The following is a 25,834-nucleotide window of genomic DNA, read 5'->3' as shown; positions in this document are numbered from 1 at the left end:
TCTGTTTTCAAATTTATTTTAGTTTTAACCAAATTCCGAACTAATTAAAATTTCAAATAAAAAATGATTGAATTTATTTAGAACTAACCAAATTAATTTAGACAAAATATTACCAAAAACAGATGCTCGTTTAAACTCAATAGAATTATCAGAAACCACACTACCCCAACGAAATTAACTGGACGAACCGAACCCGCATGGCTATTAGGGAATGAATTTATCACTTCAATTTGGTTTGGTTAGAGTAAACCGAGAATTTGAACCGAATTGGACCGAGTAAGGAGTGGATTGGGTGGGGTTTAAGATAAACGAGGGAAGCTGTTCTCTTCCTTCCAAGCATAAAATCAAGGATTCCTCTCTAAAGTGATAAAGGAGAGGAACACAGTCCAGTCCTGAAAGCGAGTTTTGTCCGTAAGCAATCTCATACCTTAAACCCTTCTTCTCTCTTTTAATTTACACTAGACAATTTGGAAAATTTCGATCATGATTTTGTTCATCGGCTGTAAATTGGAAGTCGCAAGGTGTGACCTTTATCTATATGAAATAATGCATAGCAGGTGTTCGACAAAATGACTAGCTCGAATTGCTTTACTTCCTTTACAATAGTTTCCTTCTAATGCTTCCTGTGAATCTTCCTGTCTTAACACTGCAACATCATATGTTTCTTGTAGGTGTTGTGAAAGGCTGGTGCTTGATTCTCCTCTACTTGTGTCCTTCATCCTGTCTTAGTATGATAGCTTGACAAACCTACATACAAGTGCCTCCTGTGCGGTAAAAATGTCTCTGCTTTGCTCTTCATCTTGTGTAGCTCCCCCCTTGCCACAGACCAAACAGTCAAGCCCAAGTTTTCTGAAACTCAAAACAGGCACCGTAATTCTATGTTCTGCCATTGGCTACCCTAATTCCACCACTGGTTTAAGAAAGCACATCGGCTACTTGTTCACAGGACCGCATAAGCTTGGTAGGCTAAGAAAGAGTCAGATACTAGTTAGTCCAGAGTCTTTTACAGAGAACAGCACAATAGATATTGATTGGGAAGATCAGGAGGACGTCGAGGATACTGGTTCACCATGGGAAGGTTCGGTTATGTACAGGAGAAATGCGTCAGTCACACATGTGGAATACTGCACCACCTTAGAGAGGCTTGGGTTGGGGAAGTTGTCCACTGAGGTCTCGAAGAAGAGGGCTTCTTCAATGGGACTTAGAGTGACCAAAGATGTTAAGGATTATCCGGACGGGACACCTGTTCAAGTTTCGGTTGATGTCATACGGAAGAAGAAGAAGCTGAGACTCGATGGGATTGTCAGGACTGTTATCACACTTGGCTGCAACAGGTAGCTTTCTTATGAGTCTTTATCAATTGTTGTTATATTTTCATATGTCAATTCACTTGTTCAAGTTTTTTTTGATCAACTGTTGTTATATTTTCATATGTCAATTCACTTAATTTAGACACTGCATTACCAGTCAAGTTCTAAAAAAAACGGTGAAGAAGCATTTATATTTACATGTTTGATTGATGTTGTTCATTTGAGTTGTACTTGGCGGAACAGTTAGTGTGAACATACACAGACCATCTTTATATGTCAGCTCTCACCCTGTAAACACACATGAATAGGCACTTTAGTGAGGAAAGCAATAAGTTATATTCTTGAATACATTAAGGTTGACCTGTTAATTATTTCTTTCTGACGTTGAAAGTGACCTGGCGGGAGCGACACAAAATAAGTGCAGAGACTTCCTTAAGCACCACTTATCTATAGAATAAAACACATAATCAAAGGGGATTAAGTATTTGTAATCAGTAATTGAGCATTATATTATTCTCTGTGAGAGCTGACGGAGACGCTTACTAACCCAATTAAGCATTAGCAATGTATTGATGCAGTGTCGATACGAAGCTGCATCCGTCTTACGCTCTTTCTTGATTCATTATCTACTCAACAAATTCACCGTTTAGTAATTTTAGCGATAGAATACATTCGATGGAGAAGACAACTTAACAGAGAAATCTTGTATTTTTAATGAAGAATCTGATAGACGATGACCAGAACGAGAAGAAGTGTAAACTGACATGGGATCCTGAGTTAGAACTTCACAGAATATGAAAAATCTGAAAACCTTCGCGTTGGAACACATAATTGGCGATATGATAATATTTTCTGCCTATATATATCTTATTGTGAATGTAAAATTATAATGCTTTCAACCAACTAGCATACAAACACATAATTGCAGTCCCAGAGAACAAGATAGGCAAGATATGAACAAAACCACCAAGAAAAAATGAACGAGAATAGTAATCAGATTCCTAATGCAAAGAGAAGAAAGCAAGGTACAAAAAAAAAACTAGCATTGCAAGTCTACATTGATAACCAAAATAAGGAAAAGTCTGTCCTGAGTCATTCTTCATCTTCATCTTCAGCTACTCTACTGGTAACGTAACCCATGTTTGTTTTGTCAGGAGAGCGAAGGAAGTCAACTACACCTTTGGGAGGGATAGAGTAGTACGACAAGAGGTAACTGTTCCACCAAAAGCCACTATGATGAAAAATCTCCACGATACTGTTGCAATATGTGACAATGCCTCCAAATGGTACAGTGATCCGACATCCTTGCCGAGCTACGAACGTTTTATTCTCACCGTTTTTCTTGAAGCGAATTATGCCCCATTTTCGAACCGACACCAAGGCCCCAAGGTTGCAAGAGAGTCTGTCGGACTGCCCAACCGTAGAGCGTGGAGAGCCACCGGAGGGAGTCACCTCGACAGCACCAAGAGTTTTGACAAATGTAGGGTCTCGACACGTATGCCTACCAATATCTGGGAAGTCAAAGTAGAAAACACCATCTCGAGAAGGGACAGTGGGGCTTTTGGGAACAACGCTACCTTCTGTTAGTATAGAAGAAGGTATTGAGTTAACAAAGATCCAAACACAAAAATGAAAACACACAAAGCAGAGAATCTATGCATAGAAGAAAGCTACTAATCTAACCATACCGTAAGGTTTTAGATGCTGTTTCTTCCTCACGGCTCTTGCCGCCGCCCTGTACCATACTGCTGCAGCCATTGCACCTGGATCTGGAACTGTTGCAAGATTCTCTGCACTCGATCTCCCAGCCTGTAGAATAGAATCCAGTCAAATCAAATCGAAAAGGATACAATATATAGTCAAAGCAAACCGAAATGGTTCACCTGAGCTTGCATCTGTATGGTTGATTTCGCTCCTTTAGTTGCTGCTACAGCTGACACACTAAAAGCAGTTACTGGGTCCACTCCAGCGCTCAGATTCTATTCATATCAAAAGCAGGAAGAAAACATTAGTACTCGCAATATTTCAAAATGTGAAAAACGCACGCGGCTCTTTGTCACCTCTTCAAGAACTTGTGAAGCTGGGATGAGCGCATCTAGCATCGTTCTGTATCCCTCAGTTGCTCCACCATATTTCCTCACAGAAGCTATTGATGCCTTGAGTGCTTCAGACCCTGATGATTCAAGAAAAGCCTGAGTTAAAACAAGTATGCGACCATTCCAATACGAACCACATTCAAGAAGCATTATCTCACAGTCTCTGGGAGTGACTTCCTCGTCAATGTTATCTTTTTTTAGCTCCGCGTAAGCTGCCTTGCAGAGTAGATTGTACCTATTTTCATAAGACGTAACAGTCTTTATCAGTGAAAGCCAAAAACATGACCCAGACTATATATGAAATAATTTTCAAATAACTTCATGAGTTTACATAATTCCAGTTGTCCCCCCCATGGCTTTGCTGATTGATGCACCAATCGCATACATCGTTTCAGCAGCATCATAGAGTGGATAACTTGATACAATAAGAGACACAAAAGTGTTCAGATTTTTTAAGGAATCTAAACTCAACACAAAGAGCTGTGTATCTGAGGAAGTAAGAGTGACAAATAGACTCACTATTTCATGTCTTTCAGAATAGCTTTGGCACCTATGCACATCTACACAATTAATGCAAGCGCATGTAAGATAATAAGAAATGCGAAAGATAAAGCATGTTCCAAAATAAGACTTACTTTTGACCCAAAACGACCATCGCTTACTCCACCCCACTCGTTCAAATTATACTTTAGACTGATGATCGCATTTGCTGCTGCTCGAATAGCTGCCTTAAGCACACGACCTTGTTGACTCAGCTCACGTTCATCATCTGGCTGTTGGCCGAATCCCAGCCGATAGTATCGCCAATGTTGAATCTGACGTTTTTCAGAATGAGTATTAGGGCGACAAGGAACAAAGATCTTTGGATATGGCCGGTTGCCTGCAATGCAACAAGGATTTTGTATCAAAGACTAGGTAATGAAGAAAATTCAGGGAAACATAGAACATGTAACAACATTTCACGGACCATCAGTGCCACTGCCAACAGGCCAACTTGGAGCCTTGGTTGGAGCATCTAATCGGTCTAAGGTTGACTGGTCAGCCTTCATGATTGAAATAGAGAATCCTTAAAAAAGAAAAAGAAAGGAAACACAGTCAGTATGACGACAGGAGTATGTAAACTAATTCAAGGAGATCGCTGAAACTCACCTGCCATGTCGAGAGAAGTCATAAAAAAGCCTGTATATACCCTATCAACAGCAAGTCCAAATTCAAGCTGCAATTTAGAGACAGTTTTTCCAGCTACAATCATAAGTTCCATCAAAGGGGTGCCTCCTAAGCTGTAAAGAATGAAAAGGACAAACCAAATATGCAGAAATCAATAACTCTCAGAAACCATAAGTTGATACCATAAAGGTAACATTTTGCTGCAGTTGAAATATTGGGAGCAAAACACGGATATCCATTTAAATAAGAATGGGCTTACCCATTAACCATGAGAACCACTCTGTCACCGCGTGTAATTGGAACATAATTGGTCTCCTGCAGAAATGGAAGAACAGATGTACATATTGCATTAGTTGATCACGATAGACTTCTAATCAAAGATAGTAAGTTAATAATCAGCATGGCTACTTGTATTTGACTATGGCGACAAAAGCACATTAGAGAAACAAGAGTTAACAATTAGCACATACAGGACTCAGTATCTTCTGAAGAAGAAGTGAAACCACCACATCCACAGGTTGAACGTCAACCACAGCAGCACCAGGTTCTCCATGCTGAGAGAAAAATTATCAGGTCAAGGTACGAACCACAGCAGTGAAACAAAAATAGATTTCATGCAAACTTGGGGAAATGAATGAGAAAATAACATACAATTCCAAGCCCGAGTTCCATCTTCTTTTGGCCCAGACGGTCTGATGTAACCGGCCCAAGAAGCTTACAAAGAGAGAATGCAACACCCAAGGTACCAACCATCTCCGACGCACATTTTGCCTCGGCCGCAACTTCTTCTAGAGAAAGACCAGCAGCTGCTGCTGCGCCAGCAACCTGTAACCAAGCAGAAGCGAATGACAAAACTGATGCTTGAAGGTTTATGCTCAGAACTGATGCTTGAAGGTTCAAACCAAGCTAGGCTGAGCTAAACATCGCAGACCAAGGTTTCAGACGCACAATTTAGGAAAATACAGTGCCAGAAATGAGAGCAACCGACAGGGGACTTATAGTAAAGACATTAGATTGCAATGAGAGGAAGGGAGGGAGAACCTTATGTACAAGAATCGTTCCTGCTAAGCCCCTGCGTCCAGCAAAACCTCGAGGAGGGGGTAAAGCACAATCCTCTCCAACAATAACAGTCTACAAAGAAGATTATGCTATCATGTACTTTACAACGCTCTTAAACTTGGGAAAAGCAATAACGAGCAGTACCTCTACTTTGTAACCTTCATACTTCGCTTCCTCAGCAGCCAAACCAAAGTTCAAGCGGTCAGCAGTGTAGTTCTGTAAAGAGAATTAATAGAGAAACTACATTAAGCAAAAAAATAAAGACAAGAGTCCATAGTCTTTTCCCACTCTGATTACCTTGACGATCAAAAGACATCCCTGAGAACCAGTTACAGCACGAATTCCCTGAAACGGGAAAGAAAAATATATCATTCACTCAAAAGAAGAGGCAGAAGAAAGAAAGAAAAAAAAAGAGGGAGAAACCACACAGGGGAGACTTACAGCCACGATGGAACCAACTGATGGAGAGGCAAAGACATCTCCGCAGATAGCAGCTGTAAGCATTCCTTCTCCAACGTACCCAGCATGAGCTGGCTCATGCCCACTGCCTCCACCTGCATAAAAAAAAAGGCATAACTTCATAAAAGGTTCAAGAACCCTAAAGTAAACCCAAAATAAACAATGTTGAAGTCACAAACTATCCCCCACCTGATATTACGGCAACCTTGTCATACTTCCCAACAGAGACACCAGCTTGTATCACCACCTTAACCTTATGAATGCCGAAGCCAAGCAAAAACTGGAGTCCAGGATAAGTGTCCACAAGTCCCTTGATGACATCAGTCGCAGCATCTGCAAAACCAAACCAGTATTATGTATTACATTCAATTTCAAGAAAAGGTAACTAGCCATTCCTCCGATAATACAGAAATTATAACCTAAACCATGGAAATCAAGATCGATTCCTCATCAGGTTGACCATGCAACGAAACAACACAGTGACAAAGCAACATTCGGGACCAGAGACGAAACAACACCGCCATACTAAAGAAAATTCGCAAACAGTTCGCTAGATCATTCACAATCATCATCGACCTAATCTACGCCGTAATAATTAAACAACACCGCCAAACAGAGAAAGAGAGAACAAAGAAGACGAAGAGGACGAACCGTTGGGGTTGTTGATGAATTTCTTGGCCGCGTAAACCATTTTCGTGAGTATTGGGGCAATCAAAACTTAAGAATCGGAGAAGCTCGCACGAAAGCGGGAGAGGATTGGAGGAGAAGGTTTAGTGACAGAGAGAGAGAGAAGAAGCAACTAGAAAGAAGAAAAGCTATAGAGAGAGAGAGAGAGAAAGAGAGAGAGAGTTTCCGTACGAGAAACCCCAAAAAGTTCAAAATAAATGGCGGTCGCAGACGTGTAATGGGCCAGGCCCAATCTTTATCTAGATAAGATATTTTATGACGAATTAGTTAATTACTTTATCCGCATTGGTTTATTTCCTAATCACGTTTTAACCGGCCGGTTATGAATTACGTTTCCGCGCGCCTGTGTCGTGTTGCTGCGTCTTTGTATTTCATTTTCTCAAGAATGCGTGTGTTTTTTTGTATTTTTACCCAAAAAACATTTAGAAATCCACAAAAATCTAATTTCAAGTCAAATCTTTAAATAAATATTTATACTATTATTTGCGAAGTAAATTTTAGCAACAGAGTTCTTATATTAAAACTTACAGCAGTTAATATCTATAATACCCTTAATGAATTTATCTATAATTAACTATATAATCAAAAACGAATTTTTATTTATAATATTTTTTTTTCAAAAAGATAATTTTACATTGTGTTGTTATCTTAAAACATATTTTTCAGTTATAAAATTTAAAATAAGATATAAAACTATTTATAATAATTAAGCGGTTAAAGTCATTGTTACCCTTGGTGAATTTTATATATAATTAATTATATAATTAAAATCAAACTTTTATTAATAATATTAAGTTTTTCAAATAAGATAATTCTTATATATTGTGTTGTTATCATAAAATTTATTTTTTCAATTATAAAAGTTAGAAAATAACAAATAAACAATCTATACTATTATTTGCGAAGTAAATTTTGACAACAAAGCTCTCACGTTAAAAATTAGCATGATTAGTATCGTTTATACCCTTAATGAATAAATTAAATAAATTAGATAAAATAAAAAACGAATTTAGTGTTTATTTGATTAGATAAGTGCTTACAATTAATAAAAATAAAAATTATCCATAATTTAAAAATATATCTAAAATAAAAAGAGAATTCGTACATATATTGTGTTGTTATCTTTTTTTTTGGAACAATATTGTGTTGTTATGTAAAAATATATATTTTAATAAAATGGTTAAAAGTTTAAAAACAGAAAATACATAACTAAATATTTAGTAAAATTATTAATTGTATATAATTGAAAGAGAATATCAAGTACAAGTGAATATAGTGTACAAATGAATTTTAAAATTTTCTAATACATAAGAATTTTCAATGAAAACATAAATAATACTTTAAAATTATAACTTTTAATTAGTAATGCATGTATTAATAAGTAGTTATAAAAAATTTATGCCCGCACATGCGGGCGAAACACCTCGTTTATAATAATAAATTTTAGTAACGGAGCTCTCACATTAAAAGTTAGAGCGGTTAATATAATATAATACCCTTAATAAATTTATATTTAATTAACTATATAATCAAAAACGAATTTTTATTTATAATATTATTTTTTCAAAAAGATTGTGTTGTTATCTTAAAACATATTTTTCAGTTATAAAATTTAAAATAAGATATAAAACTGTTTATAATAATTAAGCGGCTAAAGTCATTGTTACCCTTGATGAATTTTATATATAATTAACTAATTAAAATCGAACTTTTATTAATAATATTAAGTTTTTCAAATAAGATAATTCTTATATATTGGGTTGTTATCTTAAAATTTATTTTTTCAATTATAAAAGTTAGAAAATCTTATTACATAAAGTTTAGTTCTTCAAAGTTGCTAATTAACATGATTGCGACATATGGCAATTATATATTTAAGATTGTGACATGTGTTAATCTATCTCATAATTAAATATATATATATATATACTAAGATATTAACAAAAACGAATTTTATTAAAAATCTTATTATATATATTATTTAATAGTAATTTTCCTTTTTCAAAATCCTAATCAAAAAAATAATTGCAGAATATCTTATTGATAATAATATCCGTTCTAATATTGTAATCTATACTATTATTTGCGAAGTAAATTTTTGGAATTGAGCTCTCACGTTAAAAGTTAGCATGGTTAATATCGTTTATACCCTTATTGAATAAATTAAATAAATTAGATAAAATAAAAAACGAATTTAGTGTTTATTTGATTAGATAAGTGCTTACAATTAATAAAAATAAAAATTATCCATAATTTAAAAATATATCTAAAATAAAAAGAGAATTCGTACATATATTGTGTTGTTATCCTTTTTTTTGGAACAATATTGTGTTGTTATGCAAAAATATATATTTTAATAAAATGGTTAAAAGTTTAAAAACAGAAAATACATAACTAAATATTTAGTAAAATTATTAATTGTATATAATTTTAAGAGAATATCAAGTACAAGTGAATATAGTGTACAAATGAATTTTAAAAATTTCTAATACATAAGAATTTTCAATGAAAACATAAATAATACTTTAAAATTAAACTTTTAATTAGTAATACATGTATTAATAAGTAGTTATAAAATTTTTATGCCCGCACGTGCGGACGAAACACCTAGTTTATAATAGTAAATTTTAGTAAAGGAGCTCTCACATTAAAAGTTAGAGCGGTTAATATAATATAATACCCTTAATTAATTTATATATAATTAACTATATAATCAAAAAACGAATTTTTATTTATAATATTATTTTTTCAAAAAGATAATTTTTACATTGTGTTGTTATCTTAAAACATATTTTTCAGTTATAAAATTTAAAATAAGATATAAAACTATTTATAATAATTAAGCGATTAAAGTCATTGTTACCCTTGATGAATTTTAAATATAATTAATTAATTAAAATCGAACTTTTATTAATAATATTAAGTTTTTCAAATAAGATAATTCTTATATATTGTGTTGTTATCTTAAAATTTATTTTTTCAATTATAAAAGTTAGAAAATCTTATTATATAAAGTTTGGTTCTTCAAAGTTGCTAATTAACATGATTGCGACACATGGCAATTATATATTTAAGATTGTGACATGTGTTAATCTATCACATAATTAAATATATATATATATACTAAGATATTAACAAAAACGAATTTTATTAAAAATCTTATTATATATATTATTTAATAGTAATTTTCCTTTTTCAAAATCCTAATCAAAAAAATAATTGCAAAATATCTTATTGATAATAATATCTGTTCTAATATTGTAACATGTGTTTAAATATATAATGATTAAAAATATATATAATAAGATAATAAAACAAAATTTGAAAAAACTACTTTTAAAATTATTTAATAGTAAAAACGATTTTTTAAAAATATTTAGTAGTAAATGTTTAAGAAATTTTCCTTTTTCAAAATCGTAAAAAATAGATTTTAAAAAAAATAATTTAATATAATTTTTCTTTTCAAAACTTTTAATGAAAATATAATTATAAAATATTATACTGAGCTTGGTTTTTTAAAATTGCTAATTAACATGATTGTGACACATGGTAGTTATATATTTAAAAATGTGATATGTGTTAAACTATGTCATAATCAAAAATATATATACTAAAATAATAAAAAACGATTTTTCATTAAAATTAATTATAAATATTATTTAATAGTCTTATTATTATTATTACTATTATTATTATTATTGTTATTATTATTTTTCATTATAATGTTTGTTTTAAAAGATACTAAAGATAGAGAATTATAAAAGATAAACATTAACTTTAAAAACAAAATGTTAAACAAAAACAAATTGTTAAAATCCTACAAGTACAATCAATTATTTAATAAAAATATGAAGAAAAAACTAACTTTAAAATAAAAAATATTACTTTTTTAAAAGGGTAATTAAATGAAAATTGTAAAAATACTGTTATTATTTTCTTATAAGTAAATAACTTTCTTTTTTTAATAGATAATTGTATGTTAATAAATTATGAAAAAAATAGCTACAAATATTTTACATATATATTTAGGTTTAAGATTCCACATATTATTTTTACGAAATACAATAGTATTTACATGAAAAGTATTACCTAAGTATTTTCTTTTAATTTTTTGATACAACTCAACTTTTTATTATCCTTACTACAACTTATGATGCTAGCATAACTTTTATTTTGATGTTATTGTCGTACATGAGTATGTGTAAATATGTTAAATATGTATTTGTATGTATAAGACAAAATATATAAATAATTAAACAGATTTTTTCAATTAAAAATAAAATAGTTGTTTAAAAATCTAAAAGAAAAAAAATAATTAATTTTATTTTTAAAAGCGCAAATAAATTAAAAACATAAAATTAATATTATTTTTATTATAATTAACTAACTTTACTTTTTAATAATTTTGTGTTAAAAAATATAAACCAAAATTAACTTCAAATATTTCACTTGATATGTATGATTGTGATATGTGTCAATTAAAAAGTTAGTGTCAATAAAAACTTCCATTATGTGAAAATAACTTTTTTCTTTTCCTAAAATCTTAAATAAAAGAGATTTTTAAAAGAAAATTCTTTCTTAATCTTAACCAAGTAAGAATTTATCTTTTTCTTTTTAAGTCGTGACTAGAGAGAATTGTAAATTTTATTTAGTAGTAATTTTACTTCAAAAATTTAATGATAAACATGATAGTAACAATTATTCAATTAACAAAAAAATTGTAAAAATATTAATGATATTGAAAAAAACTATTTGAAAATTACAACTTTTAAAAATAGTTAATACTAACTGGAAATAGTTATTTGATAGAAATTTTATTTTTTTATATCCTAGACAAAATATAATAGTAAAAGATTATGTAATATTAATTTCTTTTTCTAAAATCCTACAAAACTGTAAAAGAATATTTCATTATTTTTTTCCTTTTTTATACACAAAAGAAATTTGTGTAACATTTTTAAGTCCTAACCAAAAGAGAATTGTAAATTTTATTTGATATTATTTTTATGAGAGTGTTTGATTTTGAACATGATAGTAAAAAATATTTAATTAACAAAAGAAGTGTAAAATTAGTATTGATATAAATTCTAAAAATACAATTTAAAAATATTTATTAATAACTATAAATAATTATTTGAGAGCAATATTTTTTTTATGAAATTCTAAAGAGAAGATAATTGTAATAGGTAATATGACAATAATTTACGTTTTCTAAAATCTTAAACAAAATTTTAAAAAGAGTATTTCATATTTTCTAATTTTTTAATTGTAAATAAAAAGGAGATTTATAAAATATAATGTTTTCCTTTTTAAAAAAGTCCTAGCAAAAAAAAAATTTAAAGACCTATTTAATAAAAACATTAAATTAGTACATAAGAACATGTATAATGTTGTCATTAAACAATCTATACTATTATTTGCGAAGTAAATTTTGACAACAAAGCTATCACGTTAAAAGTTAGCATGATTAATATCGTTTATACCCTTAATGAATAAATTAAATAAATTAGATAAAATAAAAAACGAATTTAGTGTTTATTTGATTAGATAAGTGCTTACAATTAATAAAAATAAAAATTATCCATAATTTAAATATATATTTAAAATAAAAAGAGAATTCGTACATATATTGTGTTGTTATCCTTTTTTTTGGAACAATATTGTGTTGTTATGCAAAAATATATATTTTAATAAAATGGTTAAAAGTTTAAAAACAGAAAATACATAACTAAATATTTAGTAAAATTATTAATTGTATATAATTGAAAGAGAATATCAAGTACAAGTGAATATAGTGTACAAATTAATTTTAAAATTTCTAATACATAAGAATTTTTAATGAAAACATAAATAATACTTTAAAATTATAACTTTTAATTAGTAATACATGTATTAATAAGTAGTTATAAAAATTTTATGCCCGCACGTGCGGGCGAAACACCTAGTTTATAATAGTAAATTTTAGTATCGGAGCTCTCACATTAAAAGTTAGAGCGGTTAATATAATATAATACCCTTAATAAATTTATATATAATTAACTATATAATCAAAAACGAATTTTTATTTATAATATTATTTTTTCAAAAAGATAATTTTTACATTGTGTTGTTATCTTAAAACATATTTTTCAGTTATAAAATTTAAAATAAGATATAAAACTATTTATAATAATTAAGCGGTTAAAGTCATTGTTACCCTTAATGAATTTTATATATAATTAATTATATAATTAAAATCGAATTTTTATTATAATATTAAGTTTTTCAAATAAGATAATTCTTATATATTGTGTTTTTATCTTAAAATTTATTTTTCCAATTATAAAAGTTAGAAAATAACAAATAAACAATTTATAATTAAAGATTAATCAACTAAATTTGTATAAATATATTTACTAAAATATTTTTGATATGTGAATGATTTCTTTTAAATTTTCAGCACAATAATAAACATATATATTTTTTTTTAATTAAATTTACGTCATATATATACATATATATATATATATAATTTGATGTTTGATTTAATTTTTTTGAAAACATAAATAATAAGTTATGCTGATTTTTGAATTAATAAAATATAAACTAATATATATTTGTAAAACGATTAAGCCCGCATGTACGGACCAATCATATAGTATGCTATTGAATAACACTAGATTTCAAAATCTATTTTAAATTCATAGAAACAATAACATTGGATTTGAATATGGATTTTAACATCAAAAAACCAATAACACAGAGTTTGTCTTAGATTTTAAAATTTACTAGACTTTGACCCGGATATTTGTTCATGTTTATGTTCTTGTTATATATTCTTAAATTTTGACAATTGTGTGTTTTTTCTCAATGTCTTTAACGTCTACTTATGAACTATGAGATTATATTTTCCTTTTATTGTGATTTTATTCATTTTACTTAGTAAAGTAAAATTAAATTGTAAAATATTATAGTTTCTTTTTGTGTGGGTTTATGAAATTATACTATTAATGTTCGGATTTGAAGTTGAATATGTTTTGAAAAAATAAATTATTTAGACAGAAACATGAAAAATAATAAAAAGCAAGTTACGAGAAAACATTCAAAAACAAATACAGATTTTTGCAAATTTTATTTAGCCAACGTAATTTAAATTATTGAATTGGGCTAATTTGTTATCATTAAAAATTTGGTACATCATATTTTGTCTATAGTAGACATTTTAACCCGAATGCCCATGTATTTTTTTTTTGGGAAAAAGGCATAACCTTCTAAGGACATGAAAAGCAAAAAGGTTCACTATTATCAACTAACAGATATTTAGAGCTACCTCTGTATATATGTGACGGAAGAAGTGCACGTAGTTCCCTCACAGCTGTTGCACGAGCAAAAATGTTACTTTCAGCTCTACCACATGCTGCACCTGACAAACAGTATCAAGCCATTGTTGACGTATGCAGCAGCCATGTTGATCAATTGCTAGCCGGAAACAGTTTTGAGCTGAAACTTTAGTATAATAATTAATTCTGTAAAGAAAAAAAAACACAGTGGATAAAAGAAAGAGTGTCATATTCTAAGACAATACCTATTTGGAAAAGAATGACTCAGAGTCCATCATGTCTACCTTAACTTGTACCACAATTAATACAATTACCATGTTCAGACTGCTAAAGAACATAGCATACAGAGATTGAGGTGTTTTCCGTCGTATGACTTCTTACAGAAAATCATGAACTTAGGAAGACAGACACTGCAACATTAAAGAGGAACTTGAAACATCAAGCTGATATACTTTGAATATATTCCTTCAACTTACAGTTTCGAATAAGACAACCCTTTAAAACAAACAAACAAAGATGAAAACTTACTCTACGGCCATAAAGAAAGATTCAGCACATTAATACATTCTAATAACCAACTAAACTGTCAAGATAGATCCTATAACTAACAAAGAGCAAACCATATAGTATGAAAATACTTCCAGAACTTAAGCAGAGTATTGTGAATGAGATGCTTACTCATTTCCGCGAGGGATGAAACTTGTTAAATCATTGCGTAATCACATGTTTAGCACTGTTGCTCCTTGTAAATGTAACTACTTCCATACTTACAGCTCTGACTACCGGCATAATTTGTTCCTCAGAACAAACAAACCTCAATAGCTACTGTACCTAATGGATTATGACAATGCCAAAAAGAAAGAACTTTACCAAATAAAAACACTTGAGAATAAAAGCAAGTGAAATTTCACACACTTTTTTTTTTGCTTCGTCTTTTCTATAGCGCCAAACAGAGGAATGATTGATGAAATACCTATGCAGGAAGGAATGATGCCATCTTCCATGGTAGTTATCTCATCAATCAATCAAACGTACGGACGCATCGGTAAGCCTCACGGTTAAGATATCGTTTCCAAAGCATCTGATGTTGGAACCGCTTCTGCGGCGGACTTATCTAGCTTAGTGAGTCAATGGCAACTTAATTTTCCGACTTAGCTGCGATTGATATGTTTACGAATTATTTATTCAAATACCCTTAATGAAATCTCTCTGTTTAGGTTTAATACCTTTAATAAAACTATATCAGTATGTAATTACTGAGGAAAAGTCAGAGGTATTTTCTATTTGTACTCCCCTTATAATAGATTAGATTTAATATATTAGATTAAAATACATAAACCAATAAATTTAAAAACTAGACTAATTGAATTGAATATCATACCAACTCGATAACCAAACTTTAAAAGAAAAAACTTGACCAAACTGAACCGAATTTGTAACCAAACATGTAACTTTAAACCAAAAATTTCTGGTCAAAATTCCAGCCCTAATCCCCCTACTATCAAGAATAATTTCTGTCATGACATGACCCAAAAGATCTCAAACCAAAAGTCTCAAAAGCAAATCCAAATATCAAAATCTAAAATCCATTCAAATCATAAGTCAAACCATAACAAGCAACAACAACAATAAGCATCATCAAAGACAATACTAAACTGAAAACTGGAAACACATAACAAACAAAACAAAAGAAACACTACCACCCATAACAATAATCTCAAGCCTCTCTCAAACCCACATTTTCATTACTTAATCTGCCTCAGCATAAGCTGTTTCGAGATGAGCTTGCTCTGCTTCCCTAACTTCTTTCTCAGTCTTCCTTCCTTTCTTCGACTTGTAGTAAACACTCATGAACGTTCCCACAGCTCTGTACTTCTTGCGGCAATGCTCGTACAAGTCACCATCAAACATCCTCCAGAAACTCTTCTCATCAAGCTCAGACACCGCGTACTGAGGCTGGAACCCACCGTTCTCTATCAGCCATTTCTCCATCTTACGCACAGCTTCCGAGCCATCAAACTCTTCACCTCTTAGGACAGGACCTGGTGCGTAGTACACTCCAACGTCAGTGTACATCTGAGCATCTTCAGTGTCTCCTTGTCTCCTCTCGTACTCAAAACCTGGCTCAGGGTAAATCTGTTGCTTGATTGGCGCCTTGTAGAGTTTGTGTGGGCATAGCCAAATCGGATACACCTGCAAAAAGGATACAACAAGTTTGAGTGACGAAACTAATATTAAATATTGTGGTTTTGGGCCTAAGAGGATTACGGGCTTTTATTTTACCTCCATTTCGCGGTGGACCCATTCAAGAGCATCACCAACCTTGTAAAGAGGAACAAGCATGTCCTGAATCACATGCATATCATGGTAATAGTTTCTGATAGCTTCACCTTGAGTAGCCTTAAGAAGAGAGACCTTTGGAGGCATCAACCAACCAAATAAGAACCTAAACCAAAACTGATCACCAAAAGGAAGAATCAGCTTCCCTTCCCAATACAAGCACCTCGTGTGCCTGTGGTAGTACTCACGAGTAGGAATATACTCAACAAACTCTCCCTTCTTCAGCGCGGTCTGCGCGTGCTGGTAGAACCACGGCTTGAACCACCACCCCACGTTGTTGATCTTGTTCCCTTTCTTCTTGGCCTCTTCTTTAGACGCGTATGTTCCAACCATCATCACACCTTCCGTTGGATTGTAAACCATGCCTTCAACGAAGTCAGGGATCTTCGACGTGTCACCATCTTTGGGCGCGAATGAATCCATGTAGCCTTGAGCTAAGGTTTGAAGATCTCCTTTAACCGGTATGTAAGTGAGCTTCATGTACTCCTTAACCGGTATAAGCTTGATCTCAGCTGCAACTAGGAGCCCGAGCGTTCCTTGCGACCAAGGGATCGCGTAGAAGAGATCAGAGTACTCATTATCCTTTGTAGCACGGACAAGTTCCCCACCAGCTAGAACAATCTCGTAAGCCACGACGGTATCTGCAAAGAGACCATAGAGGTGAGAGCTTCCTTCAATACCGTAACCGTTAATGAGTCCACCAACGGTGAGATCATCAAGCTCAGCGACGACAGCGAGAGAGAGGTTCATGGGGACGGTAGCGCGAGAGATCTGTCCCATGTTGACGAGAGGCTCAACTCTAGCGATCATCTTCTCCTTGTTGATCTCTAGGATGTTGCGGAACTCCCCCAAGTCGACCTCGAAGTGTCGCGCTCTCTTGTAGTCGACGTTTCTCATACCGACGGCGATCCACGGCTTGCGCGCGGTGCAGACGAGTCCGTCCTTGGCCGCGTCTCTCTCCTTGAGGCGTTTGATGACTTTGGCGACGTTCTGGTCGTGTTCCTTGCGGCGTTTCTCGTAGGATTTGGACTCTGACCACATGTCTCCGAGGTAGATGAGGAAGTAGAGCGTGGCTGAGATGGGGAGGACGACGAAGATGACGATGATCCATCTGAACTTGACGAAGTAGTCGACCCATGTCTTCTTTCTCTTGGGCCTTACGAGCGGTGCCTGGAGATCAGACATTCTTGAGATTCCCTCTCCTCACTGCATCAGAACAAAACAAATCCATGTGTAAGTAAACAAAAGGATCTTAAAGAAATTTTCAGATCCATCACTGTACAACAAACCACAAGAATCAAAATATGAAAATACACATATATATATATATATTATACATGCTTGTGTGTTTGAGTGATGAATGTGTAAGGACTATAGTGTGGGCTCCATGGAACTAATGGACTACTGAACACAAAAACAACTAGGCATGAAGTTATATGCTTGTGGAAAGGACAAGGAGAGAGAAAGTTCTGGGATTGGTTCTAGTCGTTAGATCTACGTATCTAGTCTTCCTACAAAAGTAATTAAAAGAATGTTGAGCAGGTTCAATTTTGCTTGAAGTTGGAAGACTGAGATGGTTAAAAGATCAAAATTCACATGGTTCACACTTGTGGTATGTAGTGAACTATCAACAGAGTACGAGAGATCTAAGGAAGGAAAAAGATGAAACCGGAGACTGAGAGAGAAAGAGAGTACCTGAAGAATCCAAGGGAGGAGATAGAGAGATAGAGAGAGGATATTGAAAGTGTCCGGACAGTGAGAGAGAGGATTGTCTTTATAATTCAAAAAAGGTGATTATAGCCAGCCTGACTCACGTGTATTATCGAACAAAACAATTTGATTTTTCCATTATTTTATGATTTTAAATTTAAAAGTGTAATATTTTGGTAAAATATTATTAAATTAATATCAACCAATATTAAGAAAATTATGCCATAAATTATTATCTAAATTTATACTATGTCTTGATGGTTTTTTTAATTTGTAAAAGGCAAAATATCCAACAATTTGAAAGTTTCTTACAAAGTTAACTCAGAACGTTGATTGAGAAAAAGATAGAAAGTATATATCTTTTCAATAGTTTTTATTTCCCATTGTATAAATTATAACAGATATAAAAGTTTACAAAGGCTGGAAGACATGTATCCAATCAAGGAATATATATATATATATATATATATATATATATATATATATATGTCAAATTTATATTTTCTAAATGCATTTTTAAGAGTTTATTATATGAAAGTTCCTTTCAATAATTTCTAGTGAAAAAGTCCTACATGTTTTTTTAATGTCCCTACCCTAAGCATATGCTTGCTGCCTGCTGATCACAATGAATTAGTGATATCCATTTTTTTCTCATCAGAATTCATATACAATTATTGGTAGCATTATAAGTGTCTGCATCGTAACACGATGATTTTAAAAAAGAAGTATCGTGTAATTTGGTGGAAAGGTGATCAATAAACATTTTCTATAGCCAATAATCTCTTACTAATATCTGCTAAAAACTGTTCAGCTGATTTAGCAAATAGAATAAAACGCACTTTAACTTTAACAATAAAATCATGAGCTTTTGGAAAATGGCTACACTTTAAAGTAATCAACTGCTCAAAAAGTAATGGTTTTCTTTTATTTTTGTAACCAAAAACTAATTAATTATATGAAATATGAAAAGGTTTACAGGGGTGATTGCACGTTTGAGAACGATATACAGCTCTGGCAAAATCTCGTAAACTATATCTAAAAATATGCCAACTATTACCACTCATGTGTTACAACTCCAAACCATATTTTTATATAAATAAATATTGGAAACTTTTAATTTGACGTCGGTAAAATTTCATTCACGCTTCAAGCTTTTGTTTCCTTAGATCGTATTTCATGTTGAATGCATATACATATAGACAAATTCAGAAACTGAAATTTTGCTTGGGTGGTTGTAACTTTATAAAAGCACCAATCATTTTTAACTGAAGTTTTATATTTCAAAGATTGGTCTTGCATGGTGTACAAGAAATTGGGAACACCAATGTTTACGTTACAGAAATCATTTTTTTAAGCAGCAATTTTGTTTTTATGTAAGCATCCAATACAGGACATTACTATTTGGTCCAGTGCCACGCAAATAAAACCCATGCGTTGTCCATCGACAAAGAAACGTCATTTTCCAATTTAATTCTACATATTAATTTCTGATCACACTTCCGTTCATCAGAGAGAAGTGTGAAGAACAAATAGTCAAGCGATACATTGTGATTTGTAAAAAGATTGGAGCGCGCATAATCACTAAACAATGTTTCAAAATCTTTCTGTTCATCCTTTCAGTCTTATAGTTGTAACTAAAAATTTTAAATTACTATTTACGACATTAAAGAATCAGCGAAGTAACTGAAGTTGAAAATGAAATAAAATGAGAGTAAAAGACAAAAGAGAACGGAGAAACCGAAGAAGAGAGTTTGGGAAAACAAACCTATAAGCGAGGACTGTCCACCACATGTGCCTGACGTGATCTCAACTCCTTCACGTGACTTCTCTTCCTCATATTTGATAATATAATCATATCATCTCTAGTCTCCATTTTTCTCAACTATTAATCCCTTTTTTTATATCATGTGTTTCTGTTTTGTTTCCGTCACTTAGACTTAATTTAATGCACCCACGATCCCCTTGTTATTCTATATGTTTGATTGCATATATTCTTTTAATAAGTGTAGATCTAATTGCCTCTTAACGTGCAGTTAATTAGCATGATATATATATATTATTGTAAGTTGTGGTCTTCAGTTTAACATTATTACATAATCTATGATTCTAGCAATAACAATCAATGATTCCAAATCCAGCAGGCAGCAACATATCTTCAAGTGTTTGTGGCTTTTAACCAGACAATACTACTACTACTACTTGGACTTAACACAACTGTTAGGCAAATATGTTATACTTAAGATTGAGAAAAAAACTAATTACTTCTCAACTAAATATACAGAAAATTAGATTAGCTATCTGAGAATCATGTAGAACTTAATGATCCTCCTAACATGATCTATCAAGACAAAGATAAGAGCCAAGAAACCATTCAAAAAGAGAGAGATTACCTTGTTTATACTCTTGCTCCTCTAAGCACATCCCTGGCAGAGTATTACAGTTGTTGTACCTGAAAAATGGACAAAACTACACTGGAAAGCATTATTACGACTTCCATGTGTAAACTTCCACCAACAAATTTACAGAAGAAACAGAATCGTTTACTTGTAGAAAGAATAAACTTTATTTGAATGGAGAATTAATTTTCCATGTACTATATAACAAACCACTGGTATACACGTTGATTCACTGTTCTAAGAGATTGTGTGAAATATATCCTAAAACTTTCTGCCGCCAATAAGTGCCCCTCTTCTAGTGACATGCATACAAATGGCATTAGAATGTAAACACAAAACTGAGACTTCGTTATAAGCCATCTCTAACGTCGAGAGAAGAGAATGAACCAACCTGCCATTAAATAAAGAGGCTTTGGTCAGTCAATCATCAAGGGGCACCAATGGTTGAAAACTGGAAGCTAGACTATATCAGATGAAATACAAGACTCCACCAGACCATTGATCAAATCACACAATCTTTACAGAACACTAAGTTTCTATTATACATTGCATGCCAGGTTCTCAGTATCTTCCCACTTACAGACTTCGGTTCATTATTTTCAACTTACATAGTTTTATCTAACTGACAACTCTTTTTCGAGTTTCAAGTATTAATATGAAAAGCCTAAACAGAAACTATGCCAGCTTTTATTCAGTGAAAGAATTGCAACTGATTCTCAACTATATGCAAAGATTTATCTATTCAAGTGAGTTCAACTGATATTGGCAACCATAGGCAGAACTTACAAAGTTTCCATTCTAGGTTCAGAGACTTACTCCGGCAAAATAAATCGCTAGTGATCCATACAACACCATGTTACGGGTTGAAGAAACTTGAGCCGCCCATGTTAATAGCAACGAGCACCAATACAGAAGTGATTACACTGAACCACAGCAATGCTAATCCTGAAAATAGAAAGCTTAATAGTTTTAGACCAAGTAACCATGGACGCAAATCATAATAAGACAGAGCCTCGATATACCTCCATCATCAACGGAGCTTCTATCAGAACTCGGGGTTTTCACTTCCAAATCTGATATGCCTCCATTGCCAGAATCGTCCGGTTGAGATTTTGAGTCCTCCGTAGCCTTTGAGGGTACTGGTGGCACGCTTGCTTCACCTTCATAAAGTTTGTTCCCAGTTTCTGATGAAACTATGCCTTGAAATTCCTCGCTCAAAATTAATGCAGACAACACATTCATAAACGACTCTGGACCAAGATCGTCAGAAGGAATCTTTTCACGCACGAATGAGCTAGGTTCTTCGGAATCAGACATTTCATCATCGGAAGCATCTGCGTTAATGGATTTTGCATTGCGTTTATCATCTTCTTCATCCTCCACGTATGCTTTGTATGTAAGCCGCAGTAGTATTTCTCCAGCAGATCCCTTTCCAAATAAACTCCAACCGCCTTGCAGAACAACAATTCTGTCTGTAGGAACCGTATCTGGCAGTGATCCGAGGTCAACCTGGATGTATAATAAGGTTAGTAATAAGGTCATGCAGACAGCCAATAAGGTTAGAATAAGCTTATGCAAACAGCAAAAGTAATTAATTCAGAGATTCTCGGATTAGACAGCAACCAATGGGTTGATACTGACAAGTATCAGAGCAGATGCTGACTACTCAAACTGCAGCATCAACATATAAAAACCCTTTAATTGATATACTGTGCAGAGAATAAAGGGGATGTAAGTGGGTTCTTGTATTATGTTGTTATTAAACAGTGTAAAGAATTACAGAGAAGCCTACACTTAGCAAACATAAGAAAACATGACATAGAAGTCAAAGATCATCATCTTGAGAAATAATTTCAGACAACATATCAAGCAGTTCTTATGCATATTACAAACAAAATAAAAGGAAAGATGATTTACCTCTCCGGTGCCAATAGCCATATCGGCGAATCCAAGACAGTCATTGACTTCAATTTGTAACACTTGTTCTCTAGGATTTGAAACAAGGAATTGGAAGTCCTGACAAATATTTATGATACATAAATATGCTATACAATTTTAGCGATTTGATAAAAACTAAATGACCACCAGAATATGAATAAGCCATTGAGATATTTAAGCACTTTACCTGGTTCCAGATTGGCTGACCAGGAGCCCCAATCACAGTAGTTTGACTATTCTTCTTACTGCGGATAACTTGATCACCCATTCGTAAAATAACATACGGATCCGTTCTACCTATTACAAAATATAAAAAAATGTTCTGAATGGATGAACAAGTTAAGTGATGAAGAATATGTGATGCTCCACGTATTCGAATGAAACTGAGGGTATATATATATCGACACTAAAATAACAGACTGCCAGAACGTAATCAAAGAAAGAAGAAAGAAAATATGGAGGGAATTCAACTTACCAGAGAACATGTATGGGAGTTTCTGGGCATTTACAAGAGTAACAGACAGTTCCCCAACAAAATCTTTGTTCCCTTCCTGCATGTCTCCAGGTTTTAGGTCTTCTGAAACAGGTCCAACAGCTTTTCCTTTCTGGAAATCCAAGACAATTTTCTTTGGCCGGACAAATAAGCGAGGCAAATCTTCTGTCAGCAGTTTGGTCAAGAACCTGAAAGAGGTAAAGTGGGAAAAGGAGGGAAGAAACTGATATATCAAAACCTTGAGGAGAGTGAACAATCAACAGAGAGAAAAAGCTAAAATGAATAGCAGTATCAGATCAAACTATTCACAACTACAACTTAAAGTATATGCTCCTAAAATTCACAGAAGAGAAGAACAAAAAACAGTTGGCTAAAGGAGGTTACGAAACCCCTTTCTACAACTATTTACCTCATCTAAACAGGAAACAGCTTTCAAGTACTAATCACTTATACTAATGCAGCATTGAACCCAGTGGTTGAAAAATGTGCAGCAAATAAGATGCATGAAGACAAGCATAGTAGGACTTACATGGATAGAACAGGAATTCCTGATGTTATCATCCGAAGCATTCATGCAAAAAGAAGTAAAATTTATGAGCAATTACTCATGTTCATATTTTCAAAATTAAAGGAAATGCGCTTTGCACATTATTCAGCAATAATTGATAGCATAACATGTCCACATTTTATAAGATCAACAACTCAACGTATCACTAAACAAGAGATTGCGTATCTACTCTTAAAGAAGATACAAAAAAGATGTGAATGAGATTACGAGAAAGTATCAGATAATCATGATTCACCCATACCCATTAGATTAAACAATCGGAATGGTGCCAGCTCAAATTTGATCTTCGGAAGTGATACAAATGCCCATGATGCAGCTCCAACCCAAGGCGCTGACGGTATCAATCTTAACTTAACCCAAAGCTCACCGTCGATGTCAAAATCTCGTATACCAACTGGCACAACTACTGGGATGATTCCAAACTTTAAAGTGAGCATTAACAACATCCGAGCACCACCAGTATACCTAAGACCAATCTGGTACCTATAAAAAGAAGAAAAATGACAGCATAAGGAACCTTGAACTGAGCCGTGAGCAAACCGTTTACGTATCCAAACCCAAAATGACAGAAAGTTCATTAACCATAAGTGTATTGAAGCTTCGGTGACTAACAAACAACAACTGAAACCAACAATGCCACCATTTGATCCACTTGCACAATACATTGAGTACCTTAAAGCAAGTAAGAGTAAGCAATAGCACCCAAAGGTATGAAGAACTTACTGCAAGTCATTGACGCGTCTTGACGTCCTCCTCTCAACATTTCTAACAGACAAAGGCTCATCCCCAAGCGAAAACTGCTTGATCTCAACTCTCTTAACATAATCAGGCTTCTTCAAGTCATCAATCACAGGCTGCAACAACCCAACGAGCCAATTCTCAATCCCACCTCTGTAAACTTTCCAGAGCTTCACCAACACCATGTTCACCCACTCCACCGACTCTTTCCTCTGCAAATCCTTCTCGAATGACGGCGAGGGAAGCTGCGCCCACGGCCCGGCTCTCTGTTGCCTATCTTGCCTCCGCCTCTTTCTCCACGCCCAGAGCTTGTCGCAAACAACGCCAACGAAGAAGAAGAACGCGAAGAGACCAATCGCGTTGCGGTTAATCGGCGGGGAGGGGATGGGGTGGATAACGCCAAGCTGAGTCCTGAGCTTATCCACAATCGGATCTTCTCTATAGTTAGTGAAACTGCTTCGCCCACTCTGAATCTGTGACGACGATGATGATGATTCTTGTTCGTCTTCGAATTCATTCGAGAACCGAGCAACCACAAGGCTCCTCGCGGCCTTTCTCGCTGAATCCCCGCCGGAAACAAACCTCGAGCTCGCATTCGTGACCTGAACTCTGGTTTTCCGGCGGAGAATCCGCCTCCTCGCGAATCTATCGCGGAAGAGAATCAGGCCGTGCTCGTTGGAGCAAGGACATAACAGACGGCGCGAGACGCTAGCGTGAGATAAGAAATCGAAGCTAGAAGATTGTGGAATCATTTATCAATCGTCTTTTTATTTCACCGGAAGCTCCACGCAGGAGAGTCTAATTGACGCATCTCCAGAATAGCGAAGGTCTCTCTCACGGCAAAATATGAACAGTGAATAGTGTACGGCAGTGACGACCGTTTCTCCCTTAGGGTTTTTTCGGTGAATTAAATTCAAAATCGTGAAGGATTGAAAAAAATAGCGATGGTGATGAATACAAGAAGATGAGAGAATGCTGAGAGATGGAGAGAGAGGGAGGGATAGAATTGGCAAGTGATGGGTTTGTTTGTTTTGTAGTTTATGCGAACCAGAAGAATATGCGAGACTATTAGGAAAGCTGGAAAAATACCAGTCACGGCTAATTTTTATGCGCGTTAAAAACTATTTGTGGGAGATCGTTAGTCCACTAGTTTTACTAAACAAATATTAATACTTTTCTAATAAATTTGAATTTTAGAAAATATGATTTTTTTTTATCAATTATGCAAATTAATAAAAAAAAAATTACTATGGTATAAATAAAACTTATTAGATATAATTTTTGATAGCAAAATTCTAGTGTGATGCAAATCTAATAAATAAATTTATTGATTGCATTGTTAATTGATGTATTAATCTTCAGAATTTATAATAAAAGAATAAATCAATGAAATATTATTTATAAATTTTGATGTTTTTTTTTCTTTTGATAAAAGACTAGTTAGATTGTTTCAAATGTTTAGGCAGCTTTATATATTTGATACCATATATTTGATACGCAGCTTAATCCGTTCGTTTGATACCATATATTTTGTTAATGTCACGAAAAAACATA

The 25,834-nt window shown here is 33.2% G+C and overlaps 4 protein-coding genes across 5 annotated transcripts; 1 reads left to right on the top strand and 3 right to left on the bottom strand.

Annotated features, from left to right (window-relative positions):
- The first annotated feature begins 273 nt into the window (after window positions 1-273).
- Window positions 274-1,507, top strand: LOC125608855 (large ribosomal RNA subunit accumulation protein YCED homolog 1, chloroplastic-like). The gene is made up of 2 exons (XM_048779397.1): window positions 274-411; window positions 672-1,507. The coding sequence occupies exon 2, from the start codon at window positions 778-780 to the stop codon at window positions 1,336-1,338; it is 561 nt and encodes a 186-aa protein (XP_048635354.1). The 5' UTR covers window positions 274-411; window positions 672-777; the 3' UTR covers window positions 1,339-1,507.
- A 676-nt stretch (window positions 1,508-2,183) lies between these two features.
- Window positions 2,184-6,983, bottom strand: LOC106425096 (putative 3,4-dihydroxy-2-butanone kinase). The gene is made up of 19 exons (XM_048779396.1): window positions 6,743-6,983; window positions 6,281-6,424; window positions 6,074-6,186; window positions 5,930-5,977; window positions 5,777-5,848; window positions 5,615-5,704; window positions 5,225-5,398; window positions 5,044-5,127; window positions 4,833-4,888; window positions 4,556-4,686; window positions 4,374-4,472; window positions 4,042-4,286; window positions 3,926-3,966; window positions 3,738-3,821; window positions 3,565-3,641; window positions 3,371-3,483; window positions 3,194-3,289; window positions 2,999-3,119; window positions 2,184-2,890 (listed from the first exon to the last, which is right to left on the bottom strand). The coding sequence occupies exons 1-19, from the start codon at window positions 6,780-6,782 to the stop codon at window positions 2,403-2,405; spliced, it is 2,316 nt and encodes a 771-aa protein (XP_048635353.1). The 5' UTR covers window positions 6,783-6,983; the 3' UTR covers window positions 2,184-2,402.
- An 8,684-nt stretch (window positions 6,984-15,667) lies between these two features.
- LOC125574873 (delta(24)-sterol reductase-like) lies at window positions 15,668-18,276 on the bottom strand. Of its 2 annotated transcripts, none has more exons than XM_048779394.1 (3): window positions 18,133-18,276; window positions 16,381-17,643; window positions 15,668-16,290 (listed from the first exon to the last, which is right to left on the bottom strand). In XM_048779394.1, the coding sequence occupies exons 2-3, from the start codon at window positions 17,620-17,622 to the stop codon at window positions 15,847-15,849; spliced, it is 1,686 nt and encodes a 561-aa protein (XP_048635351.1). In that variant the 5' UTR covers window positions 17,623-17,643; window positions 18,133-18,276; the 3' UTR covers window positions 15,668-15,846. The 2 variants fall into 2 exon arrangements, with proteins under 2 accessions (XP_048635351.1, XP_048635352.1); XM_048779395.1 differs by lacking the exon at window positions 18,133-18,276 and adding an exon at window positions 17,775-17,988.
- Window positions 18,277-20,686: 2,410 nt separating this feature from the next.
- LOC111215543 (tricalbin-3-like) lies at window positions 20,687-25,318 on the bottom strand. The gene is made up of 9 exons (XM_022719146.2): window positions 24,266-25,318; window positions 23,784-24,025; window positions 23,504-23,522; window positions 22,957-23,162; window positions 22,669-22,778; window positions 22,461-22,559; window positions 21,566-22,052; window positions 21,360-21,488; window positions 20,687-20,934 (listed from the first exon to the last, which is right to left on the bottom strand). Exons 1-8 carry the CDS (start codon window positions 25,030-25,032, stop codon window positions 21,400-21,402), a joined length of 2,019 nt encoding a protein of 672 aa, XP_022574867.2. The 5' UTR covers window positions 25,033-25,318; the 3' UTR covers window positions 20,687-20,934; window positions 21,360-21,399.
- Between the last annotated feature and the right edge of the window lie 516 nt (window positions 25,319-25,834).

The sequence above is a fragment of the Brassica napus genome, chromosome A5 (assembly GCF_020379485.1).
Source record: "Brassica napus cultivar Da-Ae chromosome A5, Da-Ae, whole genome shotgun sequence".
Classification (NCBI taxonomy): Eukaryota; Viridiplantae; Streptophyta; class Magnoliopsida; order Brassicales; family Brassicaceae; genus Brassica; species Brassica napus.
This window is presented reverse-complemented; position numbering and strand designations above follow the sequence as displayed.